Here is a 16,830-nt window from a genome sequence, read left to right on the forward strand (position 1 = left end):
GTTTATTTTGATATGAAAACAGGTAAAGTGCTTAGCAGAGTACCAGGAACCCTGCCCCTTTTCCTGTTATAACCATGAACATCATATTTCTATAATACAAGAAAGAGAATACCTTAACTCATCGAAAGGCTTCAACAAATAAAGAAGGAAGACCAAAGAGGGGTTTGCCTTCAGGCAAGAAGTACAGAGATGTACTAGCCTTCCCACCCCAAGCCTCAGGAAGGGAAAGAGCTGGATGGTGGGGACCAAGGCGAGGGAAGACTGAGGTCTCGTGGTGTTGATGGCGCACAAGAATTCCGGCTGTAAAATATGTGCTCTGGCGGAAGCTTCTGGCAGCGGTTCTGCTGGTGGCTCCATGGGCTGCAAAATGGAGGATTAGCCAAAGAGCCAAAGAAATGAATTTGATGCAGAAAGAGAAAGCCAGCTCAGGTGATTCATCTCTAGATGTTGGGAGGCAAGGACAGTTTAAATAATGAGTACATCTTTCTTCTTCTCATTCTCTTCCAACTGTGAACCTTTTCCTTCCATTGGTTCAAAGGAGACGAAAGTGCAGCTGAGTTGCATGCAGCAGAGGCTGCTCATGAAGGAGTGGGTGGTCAGCCAGCTTCTAGATCAGGCTCTGGCTGGTTCCTGGAGACAGAGCCCTCGCCAAACTCAAGCCTCCGTCTCCAGAGCTTCCCAGCGCCTGTGTTCTTAGCCACCAGAATGAAGGGCCTAAAATCCAGAAATTTCTAATGCCCAGTCTCCATTTTAGATCTGCAGAATCTCCTGCAGGGGAAGTGGGCACACGTATTTTTTCAGAATTGCACATATCACTTGGATGTTCCCATGAGCCTCAAGACCACCTTCCACGTTTTGTTAAAGAGGAAGTCAAGGCTCAAGAGGGTTAAGTGTGAAGCGAGGCTGCACAGCACTGAAAGTCAGACCTGGCGCTTCTGAGCCTAAAATTCCAGGCCTTCCCATGTGGTCATGGCCACCCTCACAGGAATGCAGGGGTGAAGCGACCTGGAGGTGGTGCTAGTGAATGTGCACACAACCCTTGGTCCCCACAGCTAAAGCTTGAGAGTCAGCACATCCTGCAGGAAGCTCAGGGGCCTGCAGTTGAAATGGGTGGAACCCCAAGTATGCTACACCCCTACATCATGGATTCCCACCCCAACGTGGACAGTGCACCTTCAACTGCATGAGCTCCCCGGTGGTGCCAGGGCCACCTCGCCACCCAGTCCTGGGCTCCAAGAACACTGCCTCCTAGTAGTCCCTGCAGCCTCGGGTGACAGTGGCTTCCTTCTGTTGGTAGCTCGGCTTCTCCAACACTGTGTAACCAATGCCCTGCGCTGATTTCCGCCCTATTCCAGGCCAGGTGAAGCCGAGGTTTGGAGGAGTTGTGTAACTCGGCCAGCAACAGCCAGCTAGTTCTTGCAAAGTTTCTGGCTCTCAAGCCTAAGTGGTCTCCTGGTCACTAACTGCTCACGGCGACTAGTAGTGCTGCCGGACAAGGCCCCTGTCAGTGGGGTGGAGATCTGATGATGACAAACGATGGCCATGAGGGTGACGGGCTGGTGTCGTGGTGGCAGTGCCGTTGGCAATCACCGTGTCTGCCCGGCATCGCCTGGCGTTTGGAGGGCTGGGCTGGCTTGGTGTCTGGGAGTCACGTCATGTCTCTGTTGCAGGCCTTCACCCACTACCACATCCAAGAGATCATGGTCCAGCTGCTTCGCACTGTGAACCGGACGGTCATCACCATGGGCCGGGATCACGTTCTGATCGTGAGTAGATCCCTTCCGTTATCAAACGTGCTCCACGCTCGGGGCTGGGGCGGGGTTTTCACACGGAACCTCAGTGCCGATCGTCACTTTGCTTTGGAGAGGAGGACTGGATTTCTCCTGAGTTGGGAGAACATGAGCAGTATCTCACGTTGCTGAAATAAAATACGCCCTAGGACTTGCCTACGGTGTTGAGTGCACCAGTGGGTGCAGCATTACTGGTGAAGACAGAGGTGAGAGGAGCTTTCCGTAAGGGAACCAGGTGGAATGTTCCAGATACATGGCCACTGGGAACCTTTCATGTGGCAGGATGCAGTGTGCCTGGTCCCAGGGTTCTGCTTTTCTGAGTGGCTTCACTCTGCATTGACTGTCCACAGGGATCAGTTAATTGGAGGTCGCTGCTGAGTTTGGGGTCATTCTTCTGCACAAACACCATATTCTGCAGATCAGGAGATTCTGGCTTCACAGTCTGGCTATGATCCCTCCCCAGACACACAACCCACCTTTAACCTCTAACCTCTGTCCAGCTTGCTTTAAACGTCTGGATGCTTACAGGGGCCAGTCACACACACGAACGAGTACGCCCAGCCACACTCCTCAACCCACTCAGACAAAATCCCAACCGTTGTGACTTGAGATGTCCCCCGCCCTGTGCTCATTTCTCTGAGTGTTCGTCCCTCACAGGAAGTCCTATTCACTTGCTGTTCCTGGTCCGAGGGCTTGTTCTTCTGTTTGAATCAGGTTTGGCTCAGGCATCACCTGACCAGAGAGGCTCAGGAATCACCTGACCAGAGAGGCTCCCAGTCTTCTGTCTGAACACGGGCACTTCTCCGCCCGCTTCCACCTCCTTTGTTTTCCTCGGTGTGTGTCTCCTGAGCCACTTTGTTTATCGTCTGGCTCTCCTTGTGAGGATATGAGCTCCAGGGACGTGAGTCAGGCTCTTTGTGTCTCCATGTCCCACGGCAGCACCAGGCGTATCACAGGTGCTCAGTAAATACTTGTCCCATGAAGGAACAAATGAGCCAGTGAAGAACAAACCCAGGGCCACTCGTGTTTCAGGAGGACAAGTGCTTTCCAGTTCAGACTGTCCGGCACCACGTGGGGAAGGGCCACAGTGGTAGTGGAATTCCCAACTGCTCAAGAGAAGTGGAAACCTGCACCCTTCATATTAAATTTCCTGATCTTTTTAAGTGTTGACTATTAATTCTTAAAAGTGTCGTTAAACACGGTATGTCCCCCCAACGCCTGCCTTCAGCTTTCACAAAGCAGAGTGGCATCTCTGCTTTTCATGGGTCTGGGGTAAGCCAGCCTTGGGGACATTGAATGACAATACCCCACAGTCCTGCCTCCTGCACAGAGTGCGTAAGGCTCTGAATATTATTTTAGCCACAGCCAGGGGAGGATTTGCTCCCAAGAAGCGGCCCAAGTGCCACAATCTTCTGCCTCTTTGGTCCCGTCTTTATTCCTAGCATGCAGTACGTACATTTAAGGAAGCAGCGCTGCGCTGGGGGTGCAGCTCAGGGGTGGAGCGCTTGCCAGTAGGCATGAGGCTTGATCCCCAGTACTACAAAAAGCGAAAAAGAAAGAAAAGAGAAAGGAGTAGTGGCGTCCGCCTAGACTAGCAGCAGAGCCAGGCACTCCTGCCTCCCTGGGCCAGAGAGCCCGAGAGGCTGGTCTCTGTCATTTGCTCACTCAGCGTCCCACCACCCTGGAAGCCCTGCCACTTCTTACTCAGGACACGTGTCCCTCCCCGGCTTCTCATGACGCGCCTCAGACGGGCGTTTGATGACCTCCCTCCCATCTCCATTCCTTTTCTCTGCCGCAAACCTGACCTAAAGAGCCCACCAATCCCCTGGGCTCGCTCTGCACACAGCAGGCTCCTCCCCTCAGAGCTGCCATTCTGTAAACTGGGGCCTGGCTCGTGGAAACCGCGATAAGCGAGGCCTCCTGCGCTCTCCTCTTCTGTCTGGCACAGCGAGCCCCTCTGTTCCTTCGCATCACCACGCAGGCAAGCGTCGCCCCTGTGGCTTATTCGCCGCCTCCAGGTCTGCCAGCCTTTTAGCAGAGGCGCTGCCCTGGCCACTGGCCCTTCCAGCACACCCTGCTCAGTGCCACCCGTGAGCTTGTCCCCTCCTCTGGAATGTTCACTGGCTCCCCGCTGCCTGCCAAGTGAAGTCAGAAAGGCGTCCGCTTGACCAGCCTCAGCTTCTGGATCTACTGTGGCCCTGGCCAATTTTTCAACCTTTCCTCTACTTTTCTGCATTCAAACATCCAGCCAAAGTGGAGGCCTGGACATCTCCGCAGTGTGCCGGCCCTCTCCCACCTCCGCATGCAGCCCGGATTTTCTTCTTTTCCCGTGACTCCTGGCTGTGCCTTCTCTACCTGCCGACATCCCAGTCTTTGGGGTCCCGCACAGAGGTCAGCCCTCAGGGTGCTGGTCTGAGCCACGCCCTTCTCTCTGTCTTTGTGTTTTAAGTAACAGTTTCATTGAGGTGAGATTCATATTAAAATTTAACCGTGGAACATGTTCCTTTTGATGAGTTTTAGGAAGTGTATGTAGCTGTGCGACCACTGCCGTGACACAGCCGAGGACACTTCCTTCCCCCAGCGTCCTTCCGCATCATCTGCTCCCCGTCTGCCTTTTCTGGAAAGTTCATATGAGGGGATCCTACAGGTTGAGGACTTCTGTGTCTGGCTTCCTTCCTTTGCGTGGTGTCCTGGAGGTGCCTCCTGTTTTCAGAGGCATCCCGCGTCTCCCGTTGTATCGTAATTGATGCCACCTGGCAGGTACGGGCCACCGTGTGCTCACCTGTCCGCTCACTGATGGAACCTTGGGCTGCCCTCCATTTTGGCTATGCCGTTGTGAACATTGGTGGATTTTTTAATGCACGTATTTTCATTTATTGGGTAGAAATCTAGGAGAGGAGTTGCTGAGGCACGCCAGCAGAGCCTGTTTATAAGGAGTGGCCAGTTTTCCAGAGGGGCTGCACCGCTAGAGGTCCCCACCAGGGCCCTGTGGGCGTTCTCCACCCACATCTTGTCCAGTACTCAGTGCTGCTGCCCTTGGGGTTCCAACGATCCTATTGAACTCACGATAGCTCTAGTGGTGTCTCGTTGTGGCTTTCATCTGCACTTCCCGATGATTGACGCTGCCATCTTTCATGTCGCCTGCCTCTTTTATTTTTAGTAGTTCTTATCTGCAAGCTTGTCCTCGCTCCTGTCTTACTCCGCAAACCTTCCGAAGGGTTGTGCGGATCTCTGATATGGGCTGACCTAGACCCTCCTCGGTGGCGCTGAGAGGTAACGATGGCCCACAGGAGAAGCATTTGCACGTGATTCTTGTACATATAAGCATTTATTTCTGATTTTAGCATTTTATGAGAACCCCTTACATCCTCAGCACAAAGCCTCAGAAATGAGTTAGGCCCTCAAGGAAACCAGAGTTCCTCGGATGGGACGTATTCAAACTCATTGTCCCTAAAACTAACTCATCCCCAGCTCCTGAGGCCTCTGCACGTGCCCTCTAAGCCAGGAGTGGACGGAGCTGCCTTGACCCCTCCCTTCTGCTCACCTGCCTGGCACTGTAGTCACCCCAGGTCCCGCCATGTCCGGTGCACCTGCTCTTACCCCTCCTGGGGGTTCTGGAGGCGGCCCCGTGCTCACTCCCTTGCCCTTGGCTCTCAGAGCCCAAGTGCACGGTCAGGTCCTTGTGCTGAGCACTCTGTAAGATGATTTTCTGTTTTTGTTCTTCACCACATCCTTGGGCCCCAGGAGCCATGTTTCCCTCTCTTGTACCCTCGACACCAAGCAGGGTGCCTGGCATAATGGGGGTCCTCCATAAACACTCATTGAGCCGATGAACTAAGGAACGAGTGAGCGAGTGACGTGGTCCCTGGAAACAACGCCGTTTCCTACCTCCATGTTCCTGCCCACGCTCCTCCTCGGTCGCTTTTCCTTCTTTAATGAACGTGTTTTCGCAACGTGGGGAACCCATACTGGGGAATGAATTGCCCGTGCAGACATCCCTGTCTCCCGGGCCACCCCAGGAGCCCTGCAGAACTTCTAAGTTGCAAGCTGTGGCATCCACCTCAATGACCTGGAGCCTGCTGGTGTGATTCCGAGGAGGAGAGAGCTGACCGGGGCTGTCGTTGGCCTGCCGAAGCCCGCCACGCGAGGTCAGCCCTGGGCCTGTCGCAGAGGGAAACGCCACGCAGGTGTTCCTTCAGACACTGCTTCATCCTCAGGAAAGAGGCCTTCCCAGAATGGAACCCTCTCCTCCGAATTAACAGAAATGATGTTGGAAAGTAATTACTCAGAGGTCAAGTGTCCCTATCTTAGCGCCGAAGGCCCCAATTTAATTTCAAATTGAAATTTGTCAGGGAGGGCAGGTCCCTATTCCACCTGCCACTCTTAATTTCCCAGATGTGATTTTTACTAGTTAGTTTCCAATGCTTGAAATATTAAACAATCTACATTTATGGCAAACGCCTGAGACATGTCTAGTACTTTCAAAATCCTAACAAGGCCTCCGGTAGGGGCAGGGCAGCAGGCTGCCACTCTCCTCAATATGTGGATCCAATAGTATCTCCTTTGTCATCGGCAGGAGTCGAACGACGTGACGAGAGGTGTCAGCTATTAAAAACCACCGGAGCCACCTGGCCAGTCAATGGCTTCTTGTGCTCAGTGCTTGTAACCATCATTTGCTGGTAATGACCACTCCTGATTGTCCTGTAGATCACCTGCCTGAACAATGTGTCACTGAAGGTGATACATGAGCAAAAGGAAATTGCACAAAAACCGGAAGCAAAACCCCTCTTACGTGACTGGTGCCCTCTCTTCCTCTCTTCACCAGAGTCTAATATATCAGATAACTGCATTTTACCTAAGTGCCCAAGGAACTTGACTTTGATGCTGAGAAAGACAGCTACATTGATGGAAAGGGCATTTTGGATAGGGAAGGACAGGAGAAAGTTTCCACATTCTTTCTGCAGAGAACTGACTCTCTAGACCTAGGTTTATTTTCTGCAGTGAACTACATCATTTCTACAATCTTTTTCATATATTTAAGTTTCCTGATTCAGTCCATTTCCATTCTCATTCTCTCTCCTCCAAATCTATTGTAGGTCAGGGACCTTGCAGGTCAGGGACCTACAATAGATTTGTTGTTGAGAAGGATTTAGAGGCTACTTCTGGCCTCAGTGGAAGTGCTGAGTTGATTAGTGATGTCTGTCACGGTATGCAATGGACAGGCAGTGATGTATGAGAGACACTTGCAAATATTATACATTGACTAGAAATCATTGGTGTTTCTTTTCTTCCTGGCCCAGTACAAAAACTCTTATATAATTGATATTTTCTTCTACAGAGTCTTGGTTTCTTTAGGGGGTTTGTGATGTAAGAGCAGAAGAAAACTGGAAAACAACAAATGACCTGGGAGGGTTTTTATTTTGCTAGGGAAGGTTTCTATGTGATGCACATTGGATGTTACCAGATGTGAGGCCCCGAGACTTTATGCACCCATAGCAAAGAGAACATGTTACCAAGCATACTGCGACACAGATTGCAGTCTTCAGAAAAGTTAAAATATAAAATCAAAGTTTGATGCAGACTCCTTCCTGAGTCTGGCTCTCATCTTGAGTCCTAATGCACAAGAGGTTGTCAGTCTTCCCAAATTTAGGACAGTAGACTGGTTGATGCCAGGGGATGAAGCCTATAGTCACACAGCTGGTTGCACTGAGGCAGGACATGGACCAGGGACGTGGGAGCGTGTGGATCTGCCCAGCCCGCGGAGCTCCCTGCTGGGATACCTTGTCCTGTCTTGCGGGTCGCAGGAGTTTGTGAGCAGAAGTTCCCAAGCTTGTCACGCTGACCCCAGAGAACCCTGCTTCCTGCCTCCCTGCGTTGGGGACAGCCATCCCACAGGGAAAACTAACCAGGAGCTTAACCACGGTCAGGAGTTCCTAGAAGGAAAACGACCTGGTAATTCTGTTGAAACGGGGATCCAGCTTTTATTTGGGGTTGTTAAATAAGTCTCTAGATGATATATTTTGGGCCTAATTACCCCACTTTTCACAGAGGAGTCTAAGGAGTGATTAAATAAAGGTAAATGCAGTTGGCATCATGCCCACTCCAGAAATTCAGAGTGCTCTGTTAAGGGACGGGGGTGGAAACGTGGAAATCACCCCCTTCTCCTCTGCTTTACCTAACAGCACCATGGAGTGGTCCCAGGGAGCTGGGGCTTTGGAACTCTGGCTTGGGTTTCCTCTCCTAGGACACTAAATGGGAAATGGCCACCAGCTGTGAGCCTGAGGACTCTGGTGACCTAGCAGGGGGCTGCATCATCTTTAGTACCAAATCCTCCCAAATATCCAGCATCCATGGAAAGCCAGTGGGGGACAGGCTGGGGCATGGGAGGACAGTTCCAGCCAGAAGGGGCTAACTTGATCTTCACTTGGCAACCCCTCACCAAAATAGATATTTATGATATGATTATCACTTATTGAGCAAGTATTCTTGCTAAGCACCTCGTCTTTTGCATCACTTAATCTGCAGCAGGTACTCAGGAGGTAACGGAGGCACAGAGAGGTTATGTAACTTGCCTGTAATCACACAGCTTGTTAGTGGGAGAATCAGGATCGGAACCCAGGGGATACTATTTCTAGAGCCCTTGCTCTTACATAGCGTGTTATATACTCTTCGGCTATGGATAAGCAAAGTCGTTCTGGAGGAATCAACTATTTGAAGGCACCACTGCTGCCCTGCCTAGACCGTGGGATCAGATGAGATGACCACATGGCTCTGCTGAGAAACCTGCGGAGCAGCACAGACTTTGGAGCAGTTTGGATTTTGAACAATATGTTTGGCACCAATCCCCTCAATTCTGGTGAATGGACCATAAAGAGCCGTAAAGTTAGATAAAGAACCTACTGTCTACTTGGTATTTGTGAAGTAGTGGACTAATGGGAAGACCGAGCTGGAGAGTCTCAGGAGGTCGGAGGCAGGGGAGTCTCCTTCCCTTCCACATCAGCTGCTCCGCCCAGTCCTTAGAAACCTCCCAAATCCCAGCGCCAGCCAGGGCAGGCGCCATCACCATCACCGCTGCGCTGGCTCTCCTGAGAGGGCGCTGGGCGGCTCGGTGCTTTCAGCCAGGAGGTCCTCTAGGGCCGGACTGTGGAGGCGAGAAAGCTTGGTGTCAAGCACAAGCCCTCTGGGCATCCAACCTGTCCCTGTCCCTCTGCCCAGTGTTCTCCACCTTCTCAGTGCCAACCTGGCGGGACTCCTGCTCTGCCGGGGCAGGTTCTCCCTTTCCTCCCTGCGCCCTCCCGCAATCATTCCCTTTCACACCCTGCGCTCCTCCGCAGGGACCCTCTTGCCCCCTCATGGTGTCGGCAGGTTCTCCTGACCCGCAGAGCGCCTCCGCAGCTCACTTCTGCATGTCCAGGGTGCTGCAGTGAACACCCTCTGCGTGAGTGGATGCTTTTATGTCTATTTTCAGTCACATGTAAACCGCCATTCCTGCAAACGTCACCGTGGTCACCCTGGTGTCATGATTGGGAGGAGTGAGGGCAGTTGCAGCATGACTGGATCACGCAGAAAGGGGATGGGGAGGAGGGCGCATCCTCTTTTCAGGACATATGTGAGGGTGACAATGACCGTCAACATTTATGGCACACTTGTGTGGCAGAGATGCCACCAAGCGCTTTAAGAGCATTATCAAATTTAATCTGTGAGATTGCCAAAAATGATTATCCCCTTTTGACAAGGAAATGGCCTTTAGAGGACTTGAACCCCTTGCCCAGCATTTCAAGCCTGGCAAGGAGGAAGCTGGAATCCACCTCATAACCCGTTCTGCCAGAGCTCAAACCCACATTCTGAAGCACCTCATGATCCATGTCTAGGTAATTATTTCCCTGACAAAACATCAGTTGAACTGAGACAATCCCTGAGTGTGTGTGTGTTTGTTTATGGTAGTGGGAGATAAGGGAGGGATTCAGGTTAAGACAGGAAATAGGAAAAATTATATAAGAGACCTGAAATGCTGCTGGGTAGCCACAAGGTGGCATCATCAGCCAGGGGCAGCTTGGTGGCTGCCTCCTACAGTAATGTGCATGGTGCCCAAGTCCTGTAAGTGGGAAGCATTGCTTTAATAAGGATTTTGGTAATAGCTTATCAGGAAATATTTGGCTTAGAATATATATGCAAAGAAATGCATCACTATCTCAACTTTCCTAGGACCTGTTGCATGTGAAGGCAGAAGTCATCTTCTGACGTTGATAATATAGAACTGGGTCTGGGTCTTAAATCACATGAAAAATTTGGTTAGGTGGACAGAATAGGTTGGGGAATTTTTAGGGGAGCAACATTTCTCCCCTCATCTCATCTCATGATCTCACATGAGAAACCCGCACAGTCCCTTAGACCATCTTTCCTGTGTCCCATTGTTCTTTGTTCATATTTTGGTTACATTTCAATATCATATTGAGACTTTCCCTTTCCCCATCTGTGCTCCACAGCCAATAGAGCCACAAGGGAAGGGACTGTGTCCTAGTATTTTTGGGGGGTCATATCCTGCTGTCCAGGACGAGGCAGGCAGCAGATACTCCAAACTTTGGGGAGTAAATTAATGGAAAGGACAAACTCATTCTAAAGACAAATGAATGATGAGCTTTAAATAGTTCTGACTTTTAAAAATAATATAAGAAAAGGTTCATTTCATGCCAGGTTCACCTAAAAGGATTTTTTTTTTTTTTTTTGTATACCAAATCCCCATCTACCATACTGTCCCCATGATAGATTATTATTTTTATGATCCTGGAAAGAGCCTGTTCCAGCCTCTAAGCCTTCCTTCTGATTTCTGATTGGCTGCAGGGAAGGGAATTAAGAGGAAATACGAGGTCCTGGATGTGTTCAGATGGCTCCTGCCTCCTCCCTGCTCTGCCTAGTGGAGCAGATCTCTGCTACCAGTTGAGTCAAGTGCTCCTGGTCAGTGTGACTCATGTGGCTGCTGCTGTGGACATGTCACACTTGACTCTGTGACACATGCCTTGCAGTTCTGCAAAGCAGGTGAGCTTAGGCCCTGGGAAGCTGGTGTCCAGGCCGGGGCTTTCTTTGGCCATGCCAGGGCTACCACTTCACCCAGACAGGGAGAGTGACACACACAGAGACCTTGGGAATTGTTCAGCAGGTGCTGGGACCTGCAGTCACAGAATGACCAGTGCATTATCAAGCCTAATGAAGTTATTCCTGAATAGCTCGGTGCCTTTTAACTTCTAGTGAAGCTGGACAAATCCAAGTTTGGACAAGTGATTTTATGTGTGTTCTTAATCTCCTGTCCTGTTGCTGGCACTGGAAGACTGGCCTGCCTTTGCTCATCTCTGCAATACTTTAGAAACAGGAAGTCTGCCAGGGGGCATGGGCTGAGCACCTTCACACCCAGCATTGTGTCCCCAGGGCCATAGAATTGGGAGTAAGCTGGGAGTTTGGAAGGATTGACTAGCACAGAGTTGTGTCCCCTTCCTCAGGGAGTGAGGGGGTTTATTTCACAGCTCAGATTTACAGCTCCTTTATCTGTACACCGAGGCTCGTGATGGTTAGGACCCGCTGCCCCGGGATGAGGTTGAATAAAAGAATATACAGAGGCTGGCAGCACAGAGGCTGGTGGCTCCCCTTCGCTCTGGAGTCTTCTTCCTCCTTGGGCAGTGTTAGGAGTAGCATTGCTGACTGTTTCCTGGCCTTACCCTGGTCTTTCCTGGATTTGGGAAACCATATTCAACTGTTGCTACAGCCAGTGTGCCTGTCAGTTTTACGTTACCATAATGAAGTGCCCAAGACAAGCTACTTGTGTTGTATGGGGAGGTTTATGCAGTTACGGGTCTGGAGGCTCAAGGCGGTGGCACACACATGGGCTTGGTTCTGGTGAGTCCCATGGAAAATGGTGACAGCAAGGGCAGGAGCGTGTGTTGGGATCAGCCTGAGCCTGGAAGCAGAGAGGCTGAGCGGGGCAGGACTCAGGTCTTCATAGGGACTCGAGAGAAAGCCACCAGGCAGTCCCAGGAGGACACATTCCAAGGGCACACCCCAGTGACCTCAGGACCTCCCACCCAGTGACCTCAGGACCTCCCACCCAGCCTTGCCTCCCAAAGGTCCCAACTCCTTCCAGTAGTGCCACTGGGTCACCGGAGCCCTGGGGGACATTCACACCTAGTCCTGCTGTGAAGAAAGCCGGGGTGAGCTGAAGCAACCCCACCAGGGGGTCTCCCTCTGGGACTGTTGTTGAGGGACAAAGACTGCCAAGGAGAAACCCCTTTGGAACAGCGGCTAGTGAAACTGGCTCCCCCACAAGTCTCAAGTGCAGGACTTCCCTGCCGAGGGCGCTGACCTTAAGTGACTCGAAAGGACTGCTTCTGTGAAGTAGCCCTTCAATCAGAAATCACTTGTGTAGATTTATGCTACATTCACACAGTGACACATTTGTGCATTTATCATTAAGTGATATTTAGAGATTTTTATAACAAGGACATTCTATTGCTTCAGTACGGAGGAAGGGTTACAGGAATGTCCCAGCAAGGTCATCGAGGAAGCTGAAGGTCAAGAAGGGGAAGCCCTGTTGTCTCACCAGGAGTCTCACTCTCCCAGGCCAAACCCAGGGACCCTGTTCTGAGTCTGAAATTGTGTTAGCAGCGTCTGCTTGGAGGACACGTGACCTGCCCATTTCTGGAGTTGGCTTTTTCTAAAATAATTCTGCTTTCCTTTTACGATCAGAAGAGAAAACCTCAAACACTGTTTCTTTAAAAATAGGAATTAATGAGATAGCCAAACTTCCCGAGGCATTTTCATGTATATAATTTTACTCTCCTAAACAGCCTGGAAAGCCGGGAAGACAGATGGCTTCGTTTTACAGATGGAGGGGGGATGGAGCGAAGGGGGGGATGGATGTTCAGATCCTGCAGAAGGTCCCCGCAGGAGTCAGGGCGGCCTTGTCTGGTCCCACTCTCCTCGGGCGGCCTCCTCTGATGCGTTCCGAGCCCGTTCACTTCCAGTGCCTTCGACAAACCATGTGCAGCTTTCCTGGCATCTTGGGTAATGTGGGAAGCGCTGGGAGGGTCCCAGGGACGGCAGGGACAGCTCCCGTCTCGTAGAACTTCACTCCTGGTGAGATGAGCATGAGAGATTGACCAAGAAATCCCGGCATGACATGAGAAGCGGCAGCCTGCACTGAGCGCCGTGGGTACTCAGCGGGTGGAGTGACTAATTCCACGGCAGGGGCGGGAGATGAGCAGAAAAAGTTACAGAGAGGAGGTGACATTTAATCGCAACTTGCTGTCTGGCATGCGCGTCCAGGCCCCCACGTTTGGCAGACCTCGAAAGAACCCTAGACTTCACCCCCTCGTACTGCACACCGTGACAGATTTCTTCTCTCCCCAAGCTTCCATTTACTCTGCCGGGAAATGGGGTCATCATTAGCTCCCTTGTGAGAGAGTTTCCTGACTAAATGAGAAAATGAACATGAAGCCCATTGTAACTTCAAGGATCTGAGTTTTTATCATCACTCTCAATAGTAATACACCTTCATTATTATATCATGCCTTATTGTCATTCTATTACTATTAATGACTCTCAATAGTAATTACTATTGATAGTACCATATATGAACAGTAATTAGCAATATGCCTTTCTTCTATTCCCCCCTATTGGAAATTGCTTTCTATGAAAGACAGGTGACAGAACAGTGTCCCCGTACAGGGAATAGTCTCTGATAACCTCCAACGCTTTGGAAAGTGGCAATAAGATGGAGACAGGCAAAGTAAACGGGAGGAGGTCAGGCTGCAGGTGCGAGGTTGGAGTTTGCTGAGGAACCTCGGTGGCTGGGAAGGCGTTTTGAGTGCTAGGACAATGGTGGGTGCAACTGGAGACATAAAAGCCAAAGAATGGTCCAGTATGTGACTCAGAGAGATCCAGAAGACTGGATGGAGAGGGCAGGAAAACAGGGAGAGAAAGAAGACATTGAAGGCCCATCAGGGTCCACACGGAGGAGGCAAGGACTCACAGCGGCCAAGTCTTACAAATGAGCTGAGCAAAGATTTTCTGGACTTCCAAAGGCCCACGGTGAAGTGAGTGGAGTAGCCCCGCCTCTCGGGGAGCTAACCTACAGCGAGGCAGGAGGAGATGGTGAGCGACACCCCAGGAGAACACCGGGTCAGCCTTCAGTGGGTCAAAAGGAGGCTGTGTGATGTGCAGGTGGCGAGTCAGGAGAAGACCCCTGCTCACTGTGGGCATCACCCCAGGGTAACCTCTGTGGTCCTCTCTCAATGTCCTTGGCACCTGGGCTGGCACAGAGAAGGGGCTCGGTGACTGTGTCTTGACCATAGTGACTGGCCTGAGGTGCACCTGAGCGTTCTTGAGCTGGCAGGTGCCTCTTGGTGGAGACGAGGCAGGTGTCCCCTCCCTGCGAGGTTTCGTGTTTGCCCGTGTCGGGTTGAGCCCAGCTTTGCCTTTGCTGTCTTTGATCCCAGATTCTCAGCTACTAAAGATATATTATTTTATATTTGAAAGACAAAACCAAGAAAACAGAAAATAATGACAACAAGAAGTCACTCTGGTCCCTTCCATCACCCGTCTGGTTTCCGCCTGCAGCATGGGCTTGGTTGCTTGGTGCTCAGCCGATGAGCCGGGTGACCTGCTCTTGAGTTCAGCAATTAAAATGACAGCCCGCCTGGTTCATGGGAAAGCATAACCAGGTGTCACAACATTGTGTGCGCTACCTGGGAAACCAGATGAAGCACAGGGTAGAGGTCACTGTGTCTAGCTGGTGATCCAAAAAAACGCACATTGAGGTTTTTGTCAGCAGAAAAATTATGGGTTTCTTTTGAGTGAAATTTGGTGTAATATGCTTATGGATCCTGAGAATCTGTGAAAGCCATTCATGATAATAAAGCTTTGATTCGCTTTGCAGCAAATAACCTTTTGGTTTGATTGTATTGTCTTTTCACTTTAGTTGCGGTTGAAACCAAGCCAAAATACTTCGCCCAAAATGCTCCTTCAGATAGAGATAGACAGACCCATCTCTTTTAAATGGCATTTGGTCTCAAATGCACTGGGTCACATGAAATAAATGCTGGTGTTTTAATAGAAACATTAGAGCAAAAATAGTTAACAATCTGCTTTAATTTCAAAACTCATTTTCTCTCTCGTACAGTAAGGCCGTATCTTGGTAAAACGTTCAGAATGCATGGGGATTTAATTACGATGGCAATTTCCTCTGAAACAAGGTTAAGCTGGACTGTACAGAATAAAGGTGCAGGGAGAAGACCAGAGCGTCTGCACGTTCCTGAGTCCCGGAAGCCAAGTGGGCTACTGTGGAGGGAGAAGCCCCGAGCCCTGGACCTACTGAAGACCCTGACCCTGGGAGACCAGGTCTAGACTGCACCATCCCTGTGCGAGGACTGGTGGACCAGGGAGACTGACAGGGACTTCTTACTGCCGGGAAGTCTCCTCCCACTGCACCCAATTCCTTCGTAAATTTATTCCTGTAGCCAATATCAGAATCCCCCTGTGGTGAGCTCTGGGAGCGCAAGGGAGGCCAAAGCCAGCAGCTGCTACCTTAGGAGGCTCCTGGGCGGGCGGAGAGAGATGCACAACAAAGAGGAGCACAGTTAATGACAGGGACAACTGTGCCAAGGACTTCAAAGGCAAGGTCCCTGTTGCCAGTGAGACTGAGAAGCATCCCTGGCCCGGCAGTGGCGGGGTAGTCACCAGTGCCACTACCCCGCCTGCCCCAGGGGAGCTGGAAACTGGGCAGGGCGGGAGTTGGTGGGCGACGCTCCATGCAGCAGCAAGTATGTCTCCTGAACCTTTAGTAGCTGTGAGCGTGTGGGTTCACGGATCCCGAGGAGGCTCGACAGCACGGGAGGGCACGCAGGGAAAGGGCCCCTGGGGCTCACAGGAGAGGCAGGGGCAGGTCCTGCTTGGCCTCTGGCTCATGCTCTTAACGCCCTGAGTTTATCAGGTAGCCACTAAATGGTTCCAAGCCAGCGTGCGACATGGTCCAGAGCTACATGTTATAGTGATCGCTTCAGCTACCATGAGGGGAAGTAAAGGGTAAAGAGGGTGGGAGTCGGGAGCCCAGTGGAAGGTCGCTGTGAGGGCCGGTGGGGACACCAAGGGGCTGGAACAGGCTGTCCTTCCACAGGAGGTGTGCTGAAAGGCAAGTGAAGGGACTCCAGTTCCCGTCACAGGAATCAAGGCCGCAGGACGGTGGAGAGCAGCTGGAGGGGAAGCTGGGGCCAAAGGACCCACAAGGGTCTTGACTATTAAGCTGGTGGAATGTTCTGCCCCACACGCGGTCCTGCTGGGTTTGCAGTGTGCCCAGCTCTTTTCCTGGTGGCTGGGCATGATGATCACCAAACATCTTTGTTTCTTGGGACTTAAAAATGAAATACCTTTTTCACAGATAGCCAGTTGCCTTGAGCAGTGCACAACTGAAGCTGCGCTCGCGAAGGGAAGGGCTTCACCCGAGCCTCGGTGGGTCCCCGCCAGGCCTGGCACCTCGCACATCGGCCCACCACCCCCGCCACGTTGCTCCCAACACCTCCCGCCCTGTGTGACCGTGCAAGACCCCAGGCAGCTCATCTACCGCCTTAATCTAATTGTCCCTGCTCCAGGTGGAGGGGACCTGGCTCTTCGAGTCTCTTTCATTTCTGGGAGGTGTGATTCCAGGCCCAAGAACCCTTCCGACCCGACTGCCTGCCGTGTGGGGTCCTATGTGCCCAGTGTTCTTCTGAGTCATGACACTTGGTTCCTCGCCAGGCATTGCCATGGTTTCTGGTGGTTCTAACAAGGCCAGGAACAATTTGTCCCTCACCCTGAGAAAATGTGGAGCCTGTGTCTGTCCCAGAGGCACCTTCCCTCCTCTCCCCCAATTTACTTCAATCACCAGTGAAGGAACGAGTGTGCGTTTACTGAGCACCTGCTGTGTGCCCTGCATTAGGCTCGGAACTTTCCCTCGTGTGATCGTGGGGACATGCTTATCAGGCAGGGGTTCTGTTTTATATAAAGAGGAGCCAGAGGC

The 16,830-nt window shown here is 51.4% G+C and overlaps 1 protein-coding gene across 1 annotated transcript in view; it reads left to right on the forward strand.

Moving 5' to 3' along the window:
* Dock2 (dedicator of cytokinesis 2) overlaps positions 1-16,830 on the forward strand; it is a 407,762-nt gene that overhangs the window by 177,898 nt on the left and 213,034 nt on the right. Inside the window, exon 27 of the mRNA XM_047555786.1 lies at positions 1,671-1,766. Coding sequence (XP_047411742.1) covers positions 1,671-1,766 — 96 coding nt within the window. The remainder of the gene's footprint in view (positions 1-1,670; positions 1,767-16,830) is intronic.

Source organism: Sciurus carolinensis, chromosome 6, assembly GCF_902686445.1.
Source record: "Sciurus carolinensis chromosome 6, mSciCar1.2, whole genome shotgun sequence".
NCBI lineage: Eukaryota > Metazoa > Chordata > Mammalia > Rodentia > Sciuridae > Sciurus > Sciurus carolinensis.